This window comes from Dipodomys ordii, unplaced genomic scaffold, assembly GCF_000151885.1.
Source record: "Dipodomys ordii isolate 6190 unplaced genomic scaffold, Dord_2.0 Scaffold132, whole genome shotgun sequence".
NCBI classification, from domain to species: domain Eukaryota; kingdom Metazoa; phylum Chordata; class Mammalia; order Rodentia; family Heteromyidae; genus Dipodomys; species Dipodomys ordii.
This window is the reverse complement of record NW_012267348.1, coordinates 4,442,528-4,462,739: the sequence shown is the minus strand read 5'-3', so window position 1 is coordinate 4,462,739 and position 20,212 is coordinate 4,442,528. Positions and strand designations below refer to the sequence as shown.

The 20,212-nt window shown below is 37.9% G+C and overlaps 1 protein-coding gene across 2 annotated transcripts in view; it reads right to left on the bottom strand.

Annotated features, from left to right (window-relative positions):
* Window positions 1–20,212, bottom strand: part of Sfmbt1 (Scm-like with four mbt domains 1) — a 77,056-nt gene that overhangs the window by 9,838 nt on the left and 47,006 nt on the right. For both annotated transcript variants that reach the window (XM_013030787.1, XM_013030788.1), the window contains 7 exons: window positions 19,903–20,053; window positions 16,295–16,377; window positions 12,580–12,706; window positions 11,431–11,544; window positions 8,414–8,456; window positions 3,918–3,982; window positions 1,782–1,921 (listed from right to left, as the gene is read on the bottom strand). In XM_013030787.1, the coding sequence (XP_012886241.1) occupies window positions 1,782–1,921; window positions 3,918–3,982; window positions 8,414–8,456; window positions 11,431–11,544; window positions 12,580–12,706; window positions 16,295–16,377; window positions 19,903–20,053 (723 nt within the window). The remainder of the gene's footprint in view (window positions 1–1,781; window positions 1,922–3,917; window positions 3,983–8,413; window positions 8,457–11,430; window positions 11,545–12,579; window positions 12,707–16,294; window positions 16,378–19,902; window positions 20,054–20,212) is intronic.

The following is a 20,212-nucleotide window of genomic DNA, read 5'->3' as shown; positions in this document are numbered from 1 at the left end:
TCATGATCCTATCTGTCTTCTAAGTAGTTGAGATTACTGGCATGTACCACTATGTTCAAATTCTCATGATTCACATTTGTTTTTGTTTTTTGATCCATCGTGGGGCTTGAACTCTGGGCCTGGGAGCTGTCCCTCAACTCCTCAGCTCAAGGCAAGTGCTCTACCACTTGAGCCATAGTGCCACTTCTGGTCTTCTGAGTGGTTTATTGGAGATAAGAGTCTCACGACTTTTGCTGCCCGGGCTGGCTTTGAGCCATGATCCTCAGATCTCAGCCTCCTGAGTAACTAGGGTTACAGGTATGAACCACCAGCACCCAGCCACACTTGTAATTCTTGTGAGGTCTCTGACAGAACACTTTTCAAACTGATAGGGGTGAACCTGCTAAGTGAAGAATTGCCTAGATGAATGTTCCCTAGGAAGTAGAAAAAAATATGCCCAGGGCTGGGAAGTTGGCTCAGTGGCAGAGCGCTTGCCTTGCATGCATGAGGCCCTGGGTTCGATTCCCCAGCACCACATAAGCAAAAAGAAAAAAAGCTGGAAGTGGCGCTGTGGCTCAAGTGGTAGAGTGGTAGCCTTGAGCTGAAAAGCTGAGGGACAGTGCCCATGCCCAGAGTTCAGGCCCCACAACTGGACCCCCAAAAAAATGCCCAATTCAGTTCCCAGTATAGTAATTTCTTCCCCTTATCTGTGACTGCATTCAGAGTTTCAGTTATCAATGGCTCACAGGAATCAAAAAATAATAAATGGAAAAATCCTAGAAATAATAAATTAATTTGTAAGAAATACCTAGGGGTTAAACTGCACATTGAGTAGCATGATGAAATCTTGTACTTTTTTGCCTAGAATATGACTTATCATTTTGTCCAGCATACTCATGCTGTATATAGTACCCATCTTTTATTTGCTAAGTAGCTGTGTTGGATATAAAATTTACTATTGTAGTATTGCAGCACTAATGGTTCATGTAACCCTTACAATAGCCTACTGCTACACAAGAATGCCCATATCATTCACCTCACTTCATTCATCAGGCAGGCATTATACCTAAATCTCACACTATCAAAATTAGAAAGGTGGATTCAGCACATATTGAGACCATATTAGTGTATTATTTTCATTGTTTTGTGTTGTTATCAGAAGTTATTTTTAAACTAGACAGAAGTTCTATGATTTAGTTGTAGTTTGAGTATGTCCCTCAAAACTCCAATGTGTCAGAAAACTGGTCCCCAGAGTGACAGACATAGGGGGGAATGGGAACGTTCAGAGAGAGGTGTTCACTGAGATGTCCTTAGGCCAACTGAGAACATGACCTCAGAAGTGACTGTGGAACTCCAGTCTCTTTGGTTATCTGTTTGGTAATGCCATTTCTTTCTCATAGATGCTGTTGTACAATAAAATGACACAGCCACAAGACCTTCACCAGAGACCAAATTGTTATGTCTACCAATGAGGCAGACCACCTCACCTGATGTTGAACTTTCAGATTCCAAAACAATGAGCTAAATAAACCTCTTTTCCTCACACCAGCTTGCCTTAAATATTTCACTATACCATAAAAACCAGATTAATATAATACATATGTATAGGACAAGATAGTATATATAGGATTTGGTACTATGCATATTTTCATGCATCCACTGAGGTTTTGGAATGCATCTCCCATGGATAAGGAGGCACTCTACATGAAAAGTTAGTAATGTTTGAGAAAACCTATACCTGTTCTATCTGTAGAAGACTATTGTGAAATTCCAAGTTCCTGTGCTTTAGGTCAGAACCTTACCTCTCTAAGAACCAGAACACAGTTTCCAGGTCCTACACATTGAGGCAGCTCAGCAATTCTTCCTTTGTTAAGATATGGCCCTGAGAAGCAACGATGATTGAAGTATATCTTTGGACAGCAATATTTTCCATTGATCATAACTAGGAATTAAGAAAAATAAATATTCAGAACAGTCATTCTCTACCCCATGTTTCCAGAGCTGAATTACTGGAGGAAAGGGACGAAGCATACACGTATTCTAGTGTATATGTATGTGATGTTCGGAATCAAATCCAGGGCTTTGTGCATGTTAAGCAAGTACTGAGCCCTGAACTTACACATTTTAAAGCTTAACATGCTTTGAAAATGCTCTTGAAATAATCTTATACTAGTTACAGAGCTTTTCATTCTGTTGAAATCAAACAAATATCCTGAATGCTAACTCTGGGGTTAATACAACAATGTTCTAGACTGAACGGCAATTAGAAGCTATTTTTTGCTTAGAAAAATAAAGATGCTTTATTGTCTGATTTTTTAAATCTTTAATAGGTGACTTGTCAGTTACTATGGGGATTTTTTAAAAAAAAACATTACTTTAAAGAGTATTCATTCAAAAAAGTAACTGAGAGGGTCTCAAGGTCTATTTACATCCACAGAGCACAAAAGAACCTAGATATGTGGCCAGGGCAAACTTTTTAGCCCATTAACAATTACAGAGAGAGTTCTTAAACTCTCATCAGAGTTGCCACCTTTTTGGGTAGGGTTTAGGAGCCAAATTGTAACTCTGGAAAATATCCAACAGTAATCCCCAGAAACATTCTGCAACAGTTGGTTTTAAAGAACTAGAAAAGAAATAATTGGGAATCACAGGTTCATAAAGTATATCTTCCACTTTATCAATAGAAGTTTAAGGCTCTGGAACATTGTATTAACTCCGGAGTTAATCAGCATGTATTTCAGGGTATTTAAGCAAAAAGATGTGTGCATACTGCACATCATTAACAGAATTCTTACATTCTCTCTTTAATTAAAAATTCAGATTTGGGGTAAGGACACAACTCAAGTACATGCATGAGGCTCTGGGTTCCATCTCAATACCAGAAAAAAAGTGAATAAAATTTAAAACAACAAGAACAACAACAAAAAGTAGTTCCACTTGGTAGGTGGAGGTAGGAGAACCCCAGTTCAAGGCCAGTCTAGAGTACATAGCAAGACCCTGGGTAAAGAAACTAATAAAAAAAATTAACAAATAAGCAAGTCATGGGTAAGAGAAAAAAAAGTTCATGTTTAGAGAAAGATTTGAGTTCTATTTCTGACTCTTCTACTCAGAAGCTATTATGAGCACATTCAGCCCTCATTTCTCTCCTAGGCAATTACTATCACCTCAATGCCCAATCTGTGATGCAACATCCATAGTCAAAATGCTATACATTAATTACACAGTCAGCAAAGGGGGAGGGAAGAGTACTTAACCTCCAATGATAATCTCATTTATTAGAGACAATCACAAATCCAGCGCTTTATTTTTTAATTTATATATTTTTATTCATATATAAAGTACATTATAAAAAGGGTTTAAAAAATGAACCATATATCTCAAAGCTCCTAATTAAGAAAAAGCACTAGTTTGGCACCAGTGGCTCACACCTGTAATCCTAGCTACTCAGGAGGTTGAGATCTAAGGATCGCAGTTCAAAACCAACCCAGGCAGGAAAGTTTTATCCCCAATAAATTACTCAGAAAAAGTCGGAAGTGGCGCTAAGGCTTAGCACAAGACTTAGCAAAAGAAGCCCAGGGACAGAGCTCAGGCCCAGAGTTCAAGCCCAGGAGCAAAAAAAAAAAAAAAAAAAAAAAAGCAGACTATCTAGAAAGCTTCATCTAAAGTCAATGATGATAATATTGACTTTTGGAGCCCTTGGCACACAAATGGTGGTCAGTAAAGAACAGTTTCAATTAGAAATGTATAGAAATATTGGTATTGAGATGTTATAAAAGTAAATAAACACAATTAAAACTATACCATCACATGAATCAAATTTCTCTAATGAAGATATCATATTCAATAAGTCAAATATATTCTTTAACTTATTTTCAAAATAGTCCACTAAAAGCAACTGAAGGTGGTCTTCTTTTCCGTAAGATCACAAAGGCTTATACCTGAGTCTGTGGAGTTCAGTTCCTGACTCTTCAGGCCCTCATGGACAGTCCTTGAGGACAGGACTCTAGGTAAACAAAGCAAAATAGTGAGATCATCTCTAAGACAAAAAAAGTGTAAAGTTTCCTTCAAATCTAAGAACAAAACAAATGTGTCAGGTTGTGAAATCTACAATGAAAAGTCCTTCCTTCATCATACATTTTTAAAAACAGCAATTGCTTTTTAAATTATGCATAGGGATTAATGAGCCAAAAGACAGTCTATCAACAGTGCTAAAATATCACATGTTCAGGTGATGTTTTTATTCATGTGTATAAGAAATTGTAAAAGGAAGTGGCACTGTGGCTCAAGCGGTAGAGCACTTGCCTTGAGCTGAAAAGCGCAGGAACAGCACCCAAGCCCACAACCGACAACAACAACAAAAAAATTATAAAATTATGACTCTAAGATTATAAAATTTCTTGTGTGATCATTTTTTCTTTGTAATTTGCTTTGTTTTATGGTGGCACTGGAATTTGAAGTCATGTTCATAACTGGCACTCTACCACTTGAACCATATCTCCTCTTCTGTTTTCTTGCTGATTAACTAGGATATGAGTCTTAGATTTAAACTGCAACGCTCAGATTTCAGCCTTCAGAACACTAGTGCCCAACTCTTGTGGAATTCTTAACAAATGAATGATTTTTTCAACAGAAGCACTCATGTTGAATTTTCTATTAACTCCAAAATTTACACACACACAATCACACACACATACACACACACAATATGTATACAATTTGTAGGTGAAGACGGGGGAGGGAATTGGAGAGAATTAGGGAAAAGATGATACTGTATGAAAGGAAATGTACTTATTACCTAACACATATAAATATAAGACCTCTATATATTACCTCTAATAATAACAATAACAAAACAAAATACAGCTGCCAGGGGTGGGTGGCTGATACCTGTAATCCTAGCTACTCATGAAGCTAAAATCTGAGGATTGCAGTTCAAAGCTGGCCCAGGCAGGAAAGTCCATGAGAATCTTATGTCCAGTTAACTACCAGAAAACCAGAAGTGGCGCTATAGCTCAAGTGGTAGAGTGCTTGCCTTGAGCTGAATAACTCAGAGACAGTGCCCAGGTCCCAAGTTTAAGCTCCATGATGGACAACAACAACAACAAAAAAACCCACAGCTGTATGTGGTAATCCATTGTCTGCTTCTCAGGAGGCAGATATGAGATCATAAGGTTTGCCCAAACAAAAATGTGAATCTCTATCTAAAAATTAACTAAAGCAAAAAAGCTACCAAGGGTGTCACTCTGGGGGAAGCCAGGCATGGTGGCTCATACTTGTAATTCTAGCTACTCAGGGGGTTTGAAATTCTAGGACAGTCTAGTCAAAGAGTACATGAGACTATTTCAATCAATAAAAAGCTAGGGTTGGTGGCATGTACCTAACATCCCACCTGTGTGGGAAGTACAAATAGGAGAACTGTGAACTGAGCTGTCCAAGCATAAATTTGAAATCCTATCTGAAAAGTAGCTAAAGCAATCCCTTGTAGTTAATGCTGCATGTACTAGTCCTCTAGAAATATGTGTCAGGCTGACACAACTTGATGGAACTCCACAGGGCTTGTTTTCCAAAGAAAAGTGTACCATTTAGAGACATACAAATAAACTTCCCTAGATGTTGTGTTAAAAAACATTAAAGCCACTCAGCAACAAAAAAAAAAAGAAAAGAAAGAAAAGTAGCTAAAGCAAAAAGGGCTGGAGGAATGGCTCAAGTGGTAGAATGCCCTACCTAGCAAGCCCCAGGGCCTTGAGTTCAAATATTAGTACTGCAAAAAAAAAAACCTCTTAAGAGACTTATTCTTCATGTAATAACCTCTCACAAAAAGATTATTTTTGAGAATGCTTCCTGACTAAAGCTTTAGATTAGTCATAACAACTAAATCAAAACTCCAAGGGCAGCTTTTTTGTTGTTGTTATTATCTCACTTTTTTAAAATCCTATGGCCTTTCTCTCTTCTTCTATTATTAACTATAGTTTATAACTACAAAGGTAGTCATAACTATATATTAGGTAGTTATAGAATTAGCTATAGGTGAAATTATGTTTCCTCAAAATTCATTTGTTAAAGCCCCTCATTCTTATGTATTTGGAGATCAAACTTTTGGGATTTAATTAAGATGAAGTGAGGTCATAAGGATAGAATTTGATTCTATTGCTGATCTTCTAAGAGGGTGAAAAGGATCCCGAGGAAGGGTGTGGGGAACATCATAGCTATATGAGGATATAGCCAGAGAGTGGCAATCAGTAAGCCAGAAGAGAGCTCTCACCAAAACCAAACTGGCCATTACTTCAATCTTAAGATTTCTTAGCCTTTTAGGGCTGGGCATGGTGGCTCATACTTGTAATCCCAGCTACTTGGAAGGGGAATATTGAGAGGAATATGATTCAAGGCCAGTCATAGCAAAAAGTTAGCAAGACCCCATATCACCCAATAAGCTGTAGTTAAAGCTGTGTGGAAGGATCATTGTCCAAATTGGTCCTGGCAAAAAACACAAAACCTGTAGGTTATGGTGGCTTATTCCAGTAATCCTAGCTCCTCGGGAGGCTGAGGTCTAAAATCAAAATTCAAAAGAAAGTGTAGTTTTATTTCTAACCACCAAAAAAGCTGGAAGTGGAACTGTAGCTCAAGTAGTAGAGTGCTAGCCTAAAGTGGAAAAGCTCAGGGACAGTGCCCAGAGTTCAAACCCTAGGACTAGTACACTAGTGCATGTGTGCAACACACACATACACACACACACACCTTACCTGAAAAATACCTAAAGCAAAAAGGGGTAGAGGGCTGAAGTGGTAAGAATGATTGTAGTGCAAGCAGAAGCTGAGTTCAAACCCCAATTGTGCCACACACACAAAAAAAATTAAAAATAAAATAAACCAGGCGCCGGTGGCTCACGCTTGTGATCCTTGCTACTCAGGAGGCTGAGATCTGAGGACCATGGTTCAAAGCCAGCCCGGGCAGCAAAAGTCTGTGAGATTCTTTTCTCCAATTAGCCACCAGAAAACCGGAAGTGGCTCTGTGACTCAAATGGTAGAGTGCTAACCTTGAGCTTAAGAGCTCAGGGACAGAGCCTAAGCACAGAGTTCGAGCCCCATACCGACAAAAAAGTAAAAATTAAAAATAAAATAAAATCTATTTTTCTAGCCTCCAGAATATAGGAAATTTCTGTGGTTTAAGTCATCAAGTTCAGTATTTTGTTATGGTAGTTAAATCCCATTAATATTGATTTAAACACCCAACGTAGGGCTGGGAATGTGGCTTAGTGGTAGAATGCTTGCCTAGCATGATTGAAATCCTGGATTCGATCCCTCAGTACCACATAAGCAAAAAAAGCCAGGAGTGGTGTTATGGTTCAAGTGGTAGAGTGCTAGACTTGAGCAAAAGAAGCTCAGGGACAGTGACCAAGCCTTGAGTTCAAGCCCCATGATTGGCAAAAAAAAAAAAAAAACACCTCATATATATACATTAAAAACTACCTCCCCCTCCTTGCTGGTCCTTAGGGCCTGGATACTGCCCCTGAACTTTTGTGCTCAAGGCTAGTCTACCACTTGAACCACAGCTTCCCCTTGGCCTTTTGGTGGTTATGTTAATAGGAGATAAAGAGTCCCATGACCTTTCCTACCTGGGCTGGCTTTAAACTGCAATTCTCATATCTCAGCTTCCTGAACAGCTAGGATTACAGGCATGCACCACTGGTGCCCCACTGAAACTTTTGTATTTTTAAGAGTTGCAGTACCACCAATTAACTGCTTCTTAAAAGCTGTATGTGAAAGAGTTGCCAGGTCAGCACAAAGCCACTCTTTAGAGTGTGTCTTTTTTCTTCTCTTTTTTCTTTTCTTTTCTTTTTTTTTTTTGTGCTGGTACTGTGACTAGAACTTAGGGCCTAGACACCATCCTTAGCTTTTTCACCCAAACTGGTGCTCTACCATTTGAACCATGGCTATAGCTCTGGCTTTCTGGTGGAGATACAAGTCTCATGAATTCCTGCTTGGGCTTGCTTTGAACTGTTATCATCAGATCTCAGCCTCCTGAATATCTATGGTTATAGGCATAAATCACTTGTGCCCAGAAGAGTATTTTAAGAGCTATCTTTAACCTTAGGATATCATAATTAAATAATTCCTAATTTATAATTTTTTCTCTTCTTTCACAAGTACGAGGGGACTCATCTCCTTTCTTTCAAATGACTTCAGGCTGTGAATGCCAAAGAAAATTCAATTTAGGGAACATTTTGAGAATGTATTTTGCCCCTATGTATATAATGCAATTTTAGAAAATGCATACACTGTAAGAAGAAGTATAAAAGGTATCAAATTTGAATGCAAAGACTATGCTTATATTTGGGAAAATAAAATATGAGGAACTATACTCTGAAACAGTTCTTTTTTCCCCTTGTACATTCTTTCAAACTTCAACTGTTCAGATATTCTATTACATTACTTACTGTTTTTCTGGTTGAACCACTGCAATTTTCCTTTGTTTATGAACTGTTAAAAGAGAAAAAATAGCAAAGAAAAAATTTAACTTAGGAAAATTATATACATATTAAACTTCTATCAGCATATTTAATACCTAGTTCTATGTATACATAACTGGCAAAAAAAAAACTGGGTTTATGTGTCTGAATATCTAACCTAAACTGGGTAGGGATCTTTATACAAAAAGCAGATATACTATTTCCAGGACTCTCTGGGTCAATAAATTCCTATGAGTATATTCTAAACAAAACTAAGTATCCAAAAGAAAAATTGACTCAACCAGAGTGCCAAGATCATTCAAAAGAGGAAGGAGAGTCTTCAATATGAGGTGCTAGGAAAACATCATATACAAAAATCAACTTAAATCAGATAAAAATCTAAGGAGGTAAAACAAAACTCTTACATACAAGAAAATACTCACAATTTGGTTTATCACTAATTCCTTAAATATAACATCAAAAGCAGAGGCAATAGAGTTGAAGTAGACTATAAAAAAATTGAAAGCATGTAAAAATAGTGAAAGACTACCTACAAATGGGAGAAAATATAAACCATATATTTGATAGGAGAATAATATTTAGAATATAATTCCCTACAACTCAATAATTAGAAGTAACCCAATTTATTTATTTATTTTTTGGGGTCCAGTCGTAGGGCCTGAACTCTGGGCCTGAGCGCTGTCCCTCAGCTCTTCAGCTCAAGGCTAGCACTCTACCACTTGAGCCACAGCACCACTTCCGGCTTTTTGCTTATGTGGGGCTGAGGAATCAAACCCAGGGCCTCAGGCATGCAAGGCAAGCGCTCTACCACTGAGCCAACTTCCCAGCCCCAAAGTAACCCAATTTAAAAAGAAGCAAAGGATCACATTTTTCCATAGAAAATATACTCATGTATAATAAAGCATATGAAAACATGCTTAACATCAAGAATCTTCTGGGAAATGCAAATCAAAACTAAAAAGAGACCACTTTGGCTATCAAAACCAAAACAGCCATAAGTAGACAATAACTGCTGGGTGTATAGCAACTGAAGCTTCATAGCTACTGGTATGGATATAACATAACACTGGTATGATTTAACATACTGCTCTGGAAAAGCGTAAACACAGCATTGCCAATGGCTCACTATTCTACTCCTCAGTACAGAAATGAAAGCATACATCTACATAAGAATTAGTACACTAATGTTCACAGAAACGTTGGCCATAACAGTAATCAACTGGAAGCAACCCAAATGTTCATCAACTGATAAGTGGACAAATTGTGCACATCCATACAATGAAATATTAGTTTATAATAATAAAATACTGATAGGTACTATAATACAGGTGAATTCTTGAAGTTACACCAAGGCAGTCACAAAAGATCACATACTATGTGATTCCACTTATTTATTTTTTGTTTTTTTGTTACCTTTAAGTAGTTATACAAAGGAGGTGCCATTTATCAAAGCAGTTTATGAATACAATGCATCTTGATCAGTATCTCCCCCTTGTGTGATTTCATTTAGATGAATGGTCTAACACAGAGGTAAACCTAAGGACACAAAAACTAGATTCATGATTGCCTGGAAAGGAGGGATCGGCTATTAATGGCTTTGTAGTCTCTTTTGGAGATGAAGAAATGTTCTTAAATTACAACAAATGTTCTTAATTGTACAACATGGTAGGCCTACTGAAACTATTGAATTGCATATTTTAAAAGAGCAAATTTCCTAGTATGTTAATTATATTTTAATAAAACTGTTTTAAAAGAAATGGGGGGTAAGGATAGGGATGGAAGGGGAAAATGGGGGAGAACAATAGAAGGGTGACATTGACCAGGAAGCACTGTACTCATAATCTGACTTATGAAATTGTAATCCCTTTGTATAGCTTCTTAATTATAATTTTTAAAAAAAACAGTATGGGGGAGAGGATAAGAAGTTACTTTCAAGATTAGGATGCTAAGAGACTGCTTCCATCTTGTTCATTTCTTTAGTTCTTTCACTTTCTCATTCTCATAAAAGCCAATTGCCATGCTGTGAGCTGTCTTATGGAGAGATCCACTTGGGAAATAACTAAGAGAAGCCTTCAGATAACAGCTAAAAAAGAGTTAAGGTCCTCACTTCAACAGTCAATGAAAATAAATTTCTGCTGCTATTATTGTCAGAACATATGTACTTCTCAAAATTCTTCTGAAACCTTATTAGTTTTCAGTAAGAAAGGAAGGTAATTATATTATGAAGGAAAACGCAGTATTAGACTTGAATTCAGGGCCTCTTCTGCTTGAGCCACACTCTCATTTGCCCAGCACATTTGTTTTAGTTATTTTTCAGCTAGGGTCTTGTGATTTTTTACCTGGACCAGCCTGGACTACAATTCTTCTATTAGAGGAATGACTCACCATGCCTGACTTGTTAATTTGAAAGAGGATCTTGCTAACATTTTCTGTCAAGGTAGCCTTAGAACATAGTCCACCTATCTTTGCCTCCCAAGTAGTTGGAATGACAGGCTGAGTTACCATGCCTGGCTAACAGTTTAGTTTAGAATATAAAGATGCAGCAAGAAGCCTTCATATATGAACAATAAAATGGGGCCTCATCAGAAATGAAAACTGTCTCAAGACTTGCTAGATTCCAATGGACATATAATTTCTATTATTTGCAAATTATTCAATCTATGTATTCTTTTATAGCAACCAGAATGGACTAAGATCTGACTAAATCTGTAAGACCTTCCCCAAGCCAACCCCTGAGTTGATGCCTGTCCTGACTGGTACTTTCACTGCAGTATATGAGAAAGCTGGGTTCATAGAATTCAAATAAGTTGAGCCCATACACTCTTCCCACAGAAACTTAAGAGTTGTTTATTACTTTTTGCAATAATTTCCTATGCAGAAACAGATAAGGAGAATGCCACTTTATTTTTGGTTTCTGACATACTAACTGCTATGAGATATAATAGATCATTTAACAATCTACCCTGTAATCCAGAAACAAATACCTCGTGCCCGTCGAGGAGTACTTAGAGGATGGCCATTGGTTTCACACCAGCCCAGAGGAAATATATCCATGGATTCCACACTCACAATACATTCAGGTATAGGCTTTTTAGAACCTGTTAAGATTCAAAAATAAGTAAAAAAAAAAAAAAAGAAAAAACAAACTTTAAGACCATTAAATAGCTTCTTTCACAAATATTTTTCTAAACAATGGTCTACTTTTGCAGTAACTCAGATGTAAGAGTTTTTTTTTTTTCCGCAATGCTTTCTTTTTTTATTTTTAACAAAAAGGAAAAGATTTTTTTTTTTTTTGGGTCCGGTTGTGGGGCCTGAACTCTGGGTCTGGGCACTGTCCCTCAGCTCTTCCAGCTCAAGGCAAGCACTCTACCATTTGAGCCACAGTGCCACTTCTGGCTTTTTTTTCGGCTTACGTGGTGCTGAGGAATCGAACCCAGGGCCTCAGGCATGCAAGGCAAGCGCTCTACCACTGAGCCACCTTCCCAGCCCAGATGTAAGAGTTTTGATAAATATCTTTCTCAGGAGACATACTTTTTCATATATGGTAAGTAGTATAAAAATCAGAAAATGATTTGACTAGTTGCTTAGAAGAGGTTTCACAAAAGCCTATATTTAATACTGTCCTTCACATCTGCATTAAATACCAATTCTACAAATCAGAAACAGAAAGAACTGTGTCAAGAGTATAGCTTCTGGCAGCAGGATAAGAAGGAAAATAGGCACATGGAGTATAGCACTAAGCACTCACAGCCTTCCATCTACAAACCCACCACTGAGTACTGTCCTGAGAAAATAGATCATTTCTATTTTATATTCTTTTTGGTTTTATTTGTTTGGGAAAACCAAAATATCATCTCTTCAATAAGCCATGTATTAATGTTCATACTCATTTATTTTGTTCACACAAAACACTTTTTTAATTATTCTTCAAGAAAATAGGAGACTCTTTCATTTCCTAATATTCCAGTTAGAGGATGAGAAAATAAAATTTTAGTTTAGGATATTGTATTTTCATCTTTAAACAAGATTGCTATTTAACTAGCTAGTCCAGTAAGGTTAACAAACCACAAAAGTAAACAGGAGTAGCAAAGGAAAGTGACCACAGGAAGCTTCTCAGGGGCACCGCTGCTTACCCTCCAACTGGAGCCATAGATAGGAGCCTCTTACTGCAGTAATGGTGGCAATGCACACTTCTTCAGGAAGAAGAGGATTGACTGCTTCAAGCTTCATATTCTCCTTAAAGTCATGCTCAGAAATTGACTAGAAAATAAATGAGTCAAATCCATTGCTTGGATTAATATATTAACTTATGTGCTTTTTTCAAGTACTACTTAATCCCTAGGTCTGCTTTAAAGCTATTGGCTTATAATTTATTTTGTCATACTAGGATTTGAACTCAAGGCCTCATGCTTCTTAGGTATAAGTTCTATTGATGAACCACAATTCTAGCCCTTTATACACTCACTGTTTTTGAGACAGTCTTCTACTTCCTTCAGGGCTCATGCCCAGACATCAATTCTTTTACTTTATGCTTCCCACTGTAGCCTAGATGACAGCATAAGCCACCACACCTAGCTTCTGTTGCAATAAAGTCTGTCTGTATTTTCTGCCTGAGCTGGCCTGGAACTTTGATCTTCTTAAAATGTTGTTCTGAAAAGTATAGAGAATCCTCTAATACCAAATATGGGGAAATGCTTGTGAATTTCCCACGATAATTGTATCAATTTTCTATGTAATTTTGTTAATTTTTCATTATATATCGACAATATTACTATATATGTACATATAGCTAAAATTAGTAAATATAGTTGTTGTTGTTTTTTTTTTTTAAAGATGTTCTGCCAGGGGCTGGTGGCCCACACCTGTAATCCTAGCAAATCAGGAGGCTGTGGTCTGAGGATTAGAATTCAAAGCCATCTCAGGCAGAAAAGCCACCCTGGGTAGTAAAGTTAAGTAGACTCTTTATCTCCAATTAACTACCAAAAAGGCATAAGTAGAGCTATGGCTCAAGTGGTAGAGCACCAACCTTGAGCAGAAAAAGCTAAGGAAAAGCACCCTGAGTTCAAACCCCAGTACCAGCACACACACCCCCCACATACACACACTGCATTTTTTTTAATGGATCTAAATTTTTCATCAGGCCTAAAAAGGTTTCACACAAGCCAGGCACTGGGCCTATCACCTATAAATACTAGCTATTCAGGAGGCTGAGATCTGAGGAACACAGTTCAAACCCAGCTTGGGCAGGAAAGTCTGTGAGACTCTTATCTCATGGTAGGGGAAAAACAAAGGAGGAGGCAACAATGCTTGATAAGAAATATACTCATTACCTTGCTCATGTAACTGTAACCCCTCTGTATAGTATTTTCACAATAAAAATCTTATTAAAAAATAAATATCATAATTATATTACACCTAACACAAAATGAACTTAATAGACATCTAAAGACTATTTCATCTAGCCTGTATATTTTTCTCAGCAGCCTATAAACTTTCTCCAAACAGAGCATATTTTAGGACATAAAGCAAGTTTGACAAATATAAGAAAACAAAAATATCTTTCTATATTGTACCAGATTAAAATAAATAAAACTGAAACTCAATACAAAATAAAAGAACAAAAATTAGACACATAAAGAATGAAAAATACACTGTTGAATGATCTATAGGTCACTGAAGAAACACCCTGGGAAATTCAAAAGCTCCTAAAACCAGCAAAAGAAACTACAGAAAATATTTAAACACATACCTATGAAAAACATTGTTGAATGACCAATGGGTCATTGAAGAAATATGAATCTAATGAAAATGATAACACAACCTTTGAGATATAGCAAAGGCAACACTAATACACACACCACACACACACACACACACACACACACACACATCTAAAGCCTAATGACATTCTTTAAGCCCCTAGAAAAACAACAAACCTCAAACTACCCAATGGAAAGAAATAGTAAAGATTAGGGTAGAGCTGGGTGCTAATCCTAGCTACTCAGGAGGCTGAAATCTGAGAATCTCGGTTTAAAGCCAGCCCGGGTGGAAAAGTCCCCTGTGAAACTCTTATCTCTAATTAACCACTCAAAAACTGGAACTGTGACTCAAAGTGGTAGAGTGCTAGCTTTGAGCAAAAGAGCTCAGGGATAGTGCCCAGGCCCTGAGTCCTGAGTTCAAGCCCCACAACTGACAGCCTCCCCCCCACCAAAAAAAAAGATTAGAGTGGAAATTAATAAAATAAGACAAAAAAAAACTATACAGCTGAGCAATATTGGCTTATACCTAGAATCCTAGCTGTTCAGGAAGCAGATATCTGAGGGTCAAGTTTGAAGCCAACCTAAGCAGACAAATCTATCTCTTATCTCCAGTTAACCAACAAAAAGCCAGAAATGGAGGTGTGACTCAAGTGGTAGAGTGCCTGCCAGCTATGAGGGAAAAAAAACTGAGCAAGAGCCTATAGCCTGGATTTCAAGCCCGTGTGTGTGTGTGTGTGTGTGTGTGTGTATGTGTGTGTTCAAGCCCGTGTGTGTGTGTGTGTGTGTGTGTGTGTGTTCTGTCTGTCTATATTTGTGTCCATGTACATGTGTTCATATACAGACACACACACAAAAACAGGCTAGGGATGTGGTTCATGGGAGAGTTCCTGCCTAGTCAAGGGCAAGGCCCTAAGTTCAAAATTCCAGTATCACACAGACACAAAACACACACACACACACACACACACACACACACACACACACACAAATATCATTCCAACTGAGGCACATAGTATTGGTTTTGATTTAATACTATTAGGAAAAAAAAGATGTCTCTAACAAAATTATAGCAATGATGATTTCCTGATGTTATTACTGCCTTTATGAACATAGTAACAAAAGTCTACTTCATGGTGCAGGGAGGTCTAGCAATGGAATAAAAGAAAACAAAACAGCAATATGAAGACCAATGAAAAAGGAAATAATCATAAAATACTGCCATGCTCAGCTGTGACTTTTGGATGCACATAGCAATGCAAAACCTCAACATGAGATGGGTAGGATGGGGGAAAGGTAATGAAAAATAGCTACGTGCTCATTTACTATATTATTATACTATATTCCTCAAAAGATGACAGCATATTATTTTTAGAAAGAACTATGAATGCCAGAATTACAGAGAGAAGAATAGGATGTGATGCCTTCTAGGAAGGGAGGCTATGGAAAGGGATTGGTCTACATTCTAAACTTATTACTTACTGCTTTTTTTTTTTTTTTTGTCAGTTGTGGGGCTTGAACTCTGGGCCTGAGCACTGTCCCTCAGCTCTTCAGCTCAAAGCTAGCACTCTACCACTTGAGCCACACACCACTTCTGGTTTTCTGGTGGTTTATTGGAGATAAGAGTCTCATGGCCTTTCCTGCCCGGGATGGCTTTGAACCATGATCCTCAGATCTCAGCCTCCTGAGTAGCTAGGATTACAGGCGTGAGCTCCCTGTGCCCGGCTTTTTTTCCTTTTTAAAATATGTATATGTATTATTTGGATAGAAATTATTTTTAAGCAAGCTTAATTGTTCTCTGCTTTATATTTCAACATTTTTTCATATTACTGAACCATCAAATTAGGACATAAAACTTCAAATTCACATCATTTCAAAAAGAAAATATGAAACTACAAATCTATAATTAACTAACATAATTAGCAAACCATCTAACTACCTTCTATAATAAAAGTATTTTTCTTTGGACATTTTATTACAATCAACTAAGTATCTGGTTTGAGTGATATGGTGAGCTTGAAAGTAACTTCAGGACAAGCAGGTGAAAGACGACAGTCCTGCTTCCCTGAGGCAATGCCATAAGGGGTCTCACCAGAGGGAAGCACCTCTGTGGAGCAGCTTCAGCACCACACTGTTTGAGGTAGTCGGCCCAGTCGAAGTCCTGGCTAGGATATCCTATATGGAAACAAAAGAGCAATGATTTACACAACATATGCTTACTGGTTCTACCACTTTATCAAGTATCTACTGACAACTTCTAATGATTTGAGTATGTTGATCATTTTAGAAAGGGAGGAAAATACTCTGTAAATCCAAATCATAGCTACTTTCTTCAGAACTTGGGATCAAACTCAATGACTCATATGATTAATTTTATAAACCAGAGCACCTCTGGTCAAACTATGATAATAAAAGAAGAATCTTTAGATAGCATTTAAACCTTTAAAGTTCAAATGAGGCAATTACTTCAATCAATATTTTATTTTTAAAAAGTTGCTTGCCAGGAGCCGGTGGCTCATGCCTGTAATCCTAGCTACTAAGGAGGCTGAGACCTAGGATTGCAGTTCAAAGCCAGCCGGGGCAGGAAAGTCTGTGAGACTCATCTCCAATTAACTACCAGAAGACTGGAAGTGGTGCTGTGGTGCAAGTGGCAGAGCTCTTGCTTTGACCTGAAGAGCTCAGGGACAGGGCCCAGGCCCAGAGTTCAAGCCCATGACAGCCAAAAAGAAAAAAGGTTGCTGGGAATTTACCAAAAGAATTTAAGACAGTTATGACTGGATGTCATTTCTGGAAATAAATCTTATTGTCAATTTTAGTAGGACATGGGCTCTAAAGGAAAGAAATATAGGACTATTTTCTCAGTGAAGATTTTTTTCTTTGATAAGGCCATTTCCTTAAACATGTCATAGTTAATAATGGTATAGCACTATTTTCAGATTCATAAGCTCCAAAATCTCAATGCTCTGAGGCTATAAGGACAATGGCTATTGGTTGTAGTGTTAACTATATACAGTGGCAACATCTATACCACAGACAGGAAGAATGAGTCTAATATTTAATAACAGCAGGGTAACTATGGTGGACAACAATTAATTGGATATTCAAAAGAGCTAGCAGCGAAGATTTTTAATGTTCTCAGCACAAAGAAATAATATATGTCTGAGGATATGCCAATTACCCTGATCTATTCATTATCAATTTATTTGCATACTGAAATCCATCTTGTATCCCAGAAATACAGGATTACTATGTGTCAAGTCAAGGAAATTTCAAAAACTTTCAATGCTCTTATAATCTGAGTCATGAATTTATCCCAGAAAAAAAAAAGCTTAATTCCCTACTTCATTCTACCAAGGTTTTTGAAACTGTCAGCTCCAACACAATGCCTGACTCTACCGTCTGTATGGAAGGAGCTGGGTGGCTCACTGTGCCTGAACTGCTCTCTGCCTCTGAGAACTTATTACTACACAGAAACAGAGCAGGCTACTCAAGACTATATCCTCCTACAATCGACAGCCCCTGCCAATCACCTTCCCTGCCTAACCAAGAAAGGCTCCATGTCCTTTGTCCCAACTTTACTTCCTGACAGGACACTTTCTGTCATTTTCAACTACAAACTTTCCTTCTTGCTACAAAGACAGCTGATTTGTCTCTAACAATACTAACAACTTCAACATCTTTAATAATTCTTTTCTCCTTTTCACCTGAAGATAGCATGCAGGATAAAAAAAAAACTACGAAGCCTTCTTTTCAAACAAAGAACTTCTTTCATATAATACCCTCCCCTCCTTCCATACCATACCTTCCTTCTCTGATTACCACAGGGAAATGGGCATATCTATCAGTTCACAAATGCATCATTTCTTTAATTAGGTACTCCTATGCTCTGCTCACGGGCAGAGAACCTGGGAAGTTCTGTGAGTGTCTTCTCCCTGAAGGGGCTAGGTTATACTCATTTTATCTATCTCATGACCAGCTCAATGTCTGCTTCATAAGAAACATTACATGAACACTTGTTGGATGCATGAAGGCTGGATGGAGAGCCTTCAGACATATAATCCTTGTCAACACACTTCTAGCCCAGTGTTTCAGTGATGAAAGTCGTACTTAACTAACCAGAGACCTACCAATGAAGAATATACAGATAACCTATCAATTTGTTTTGCTTATATAAAACATCAGATAAATATTGAATGTTTTCAAGATGCTGTTAAAAACATTAAAACTTTCATGCAATTATGATGAATTAAATCATAGTTAAATGTCTTGATTTTTAAAAGGCCAAAGATTCTATTTTACAAGGTTGCAGACATTTTACATTTTCCCTGCAGATAGCAGGGAAATGAGCTAATACTTTGCTCCCTAGAGCCCCTGAGTCCTATTCCTTACTAATGAGGTCCAGACATTTAAAAATTATCCATCCCCTACTTTCTAGCCCTGCCTCTTTCTAACAGTTAGCTAGCTCCAAATGTTCTGTGTCCTTCCTTGCCCACTCCTATGTGAACTCTCAGAGACTCAAGACAGAACAGACTGGGCAGCTAGCACAGAATCCAGGCCTGAAACTGGCTTTCTAGCTGGTTATACAGAAAAATTTGTCAACGCAGGATAACAGAATACACTGTTTAACAGCTTCTTAGCTTATTTATAACTTTTCAAATATGTAAGTATCTGAAATCTAGACCATCATTTATACTTGCCTCAGGTCCTCAAAATATTAGGAACAGAAGCACAAAATACTTGTCAATGTCATTTAACATACATCTCATTTATGGCTGGGAAGGTGGCTCAGTAGTAGAGTGCTTGCTTCACATGCATAAGGTCCTGGGTTCGATTCCTCAGCACCACATAAACAGAAAAGCCAGAAGTGGCACTGTGGCTCAAGTGGTAGAGTGCTAACCTTGAGCAAAAGTAGCTCAGGGACAGTGCCCAGACCCTGAGTTCAATTCCCAGGACTGGCAAAAAAAGAAAAACATCTATCTCACTTTAAGATATAAGGCAGGAGGACCATGAGTTTGCAGCCAGATTGGACTACATACAGAGTTCCAGGCCAGACTGGGCTACATAGTAGAACACTGTCTCAGAAAGAGAGAAAAAATTCACTAGGTGAGGTGCTTCATAACTGTAATCCCATACACTTGGCAGATAGAGACAGGAGGATCAAGTTTCAAGGCCAGTCTAGGCAAAAAGTTAACAAGAACCTATCTCAAAAAACAAGCTTGTAGCCAGGCACTAGTGGCTCATGCCTGTAATCCTAGCTACTCAGGAGGATGAGATCTAATGGTCGTGGTTCACAGCCAGCCCGGGCAGAAAAGCCAATGAGATGCTTATCTCCAATTAACCATCAGAAAACCGGAAGTGGTGCTATGGCTCAAGTGGTAGAGCACTTGCCTTGAGCTGAAGAGTACAGGGACAGCGCCCAGGCCCAGAGTTCAAGCCCCTTGACCACCACCACCACCAACAACAACAAAAACAAGCTTGTAATCTCAGCTGTGCTTAGTGCAGAGGTAGAAGTCATAGTCTAAGCCAGACCCAGGCAAAAACAAGACCTTATATAAAAAATAACTAAAGAAAAAAGGGCTGGAAGGCCCAAGTGGAAGAGTATCTACCTAATAAATGTGAAGCCCTAAGTTCAAACTCCATAACACCCCCCCCATAAGTAAATCAATTATCTTAAGGACACAACAATGCATGAATTCACACCTGGAGGTGGAATGATGTGTAGACCATTCTTCAGACTCCACTGCACAGGGAAGATGCCAGGACTATTGGCGTGGCACACAAATGATCGCCGTTCATGATGCTCTGGCCGTAAATCATCCATTTCCACCAGAAAGTACTTCTCATCAAAAACCTATACATGTAAATAACAGATAAAACAGAGAGTGGCTTTATATTTGTGTGTATGTGTGAATGTATGTTTTCCTTGGCATAGCCAAACATGTTACAAAACTTCATAATTATACTAAGTATTATGCTAAAAAATTCAATAAACTTTAACTGTTAGGCACTA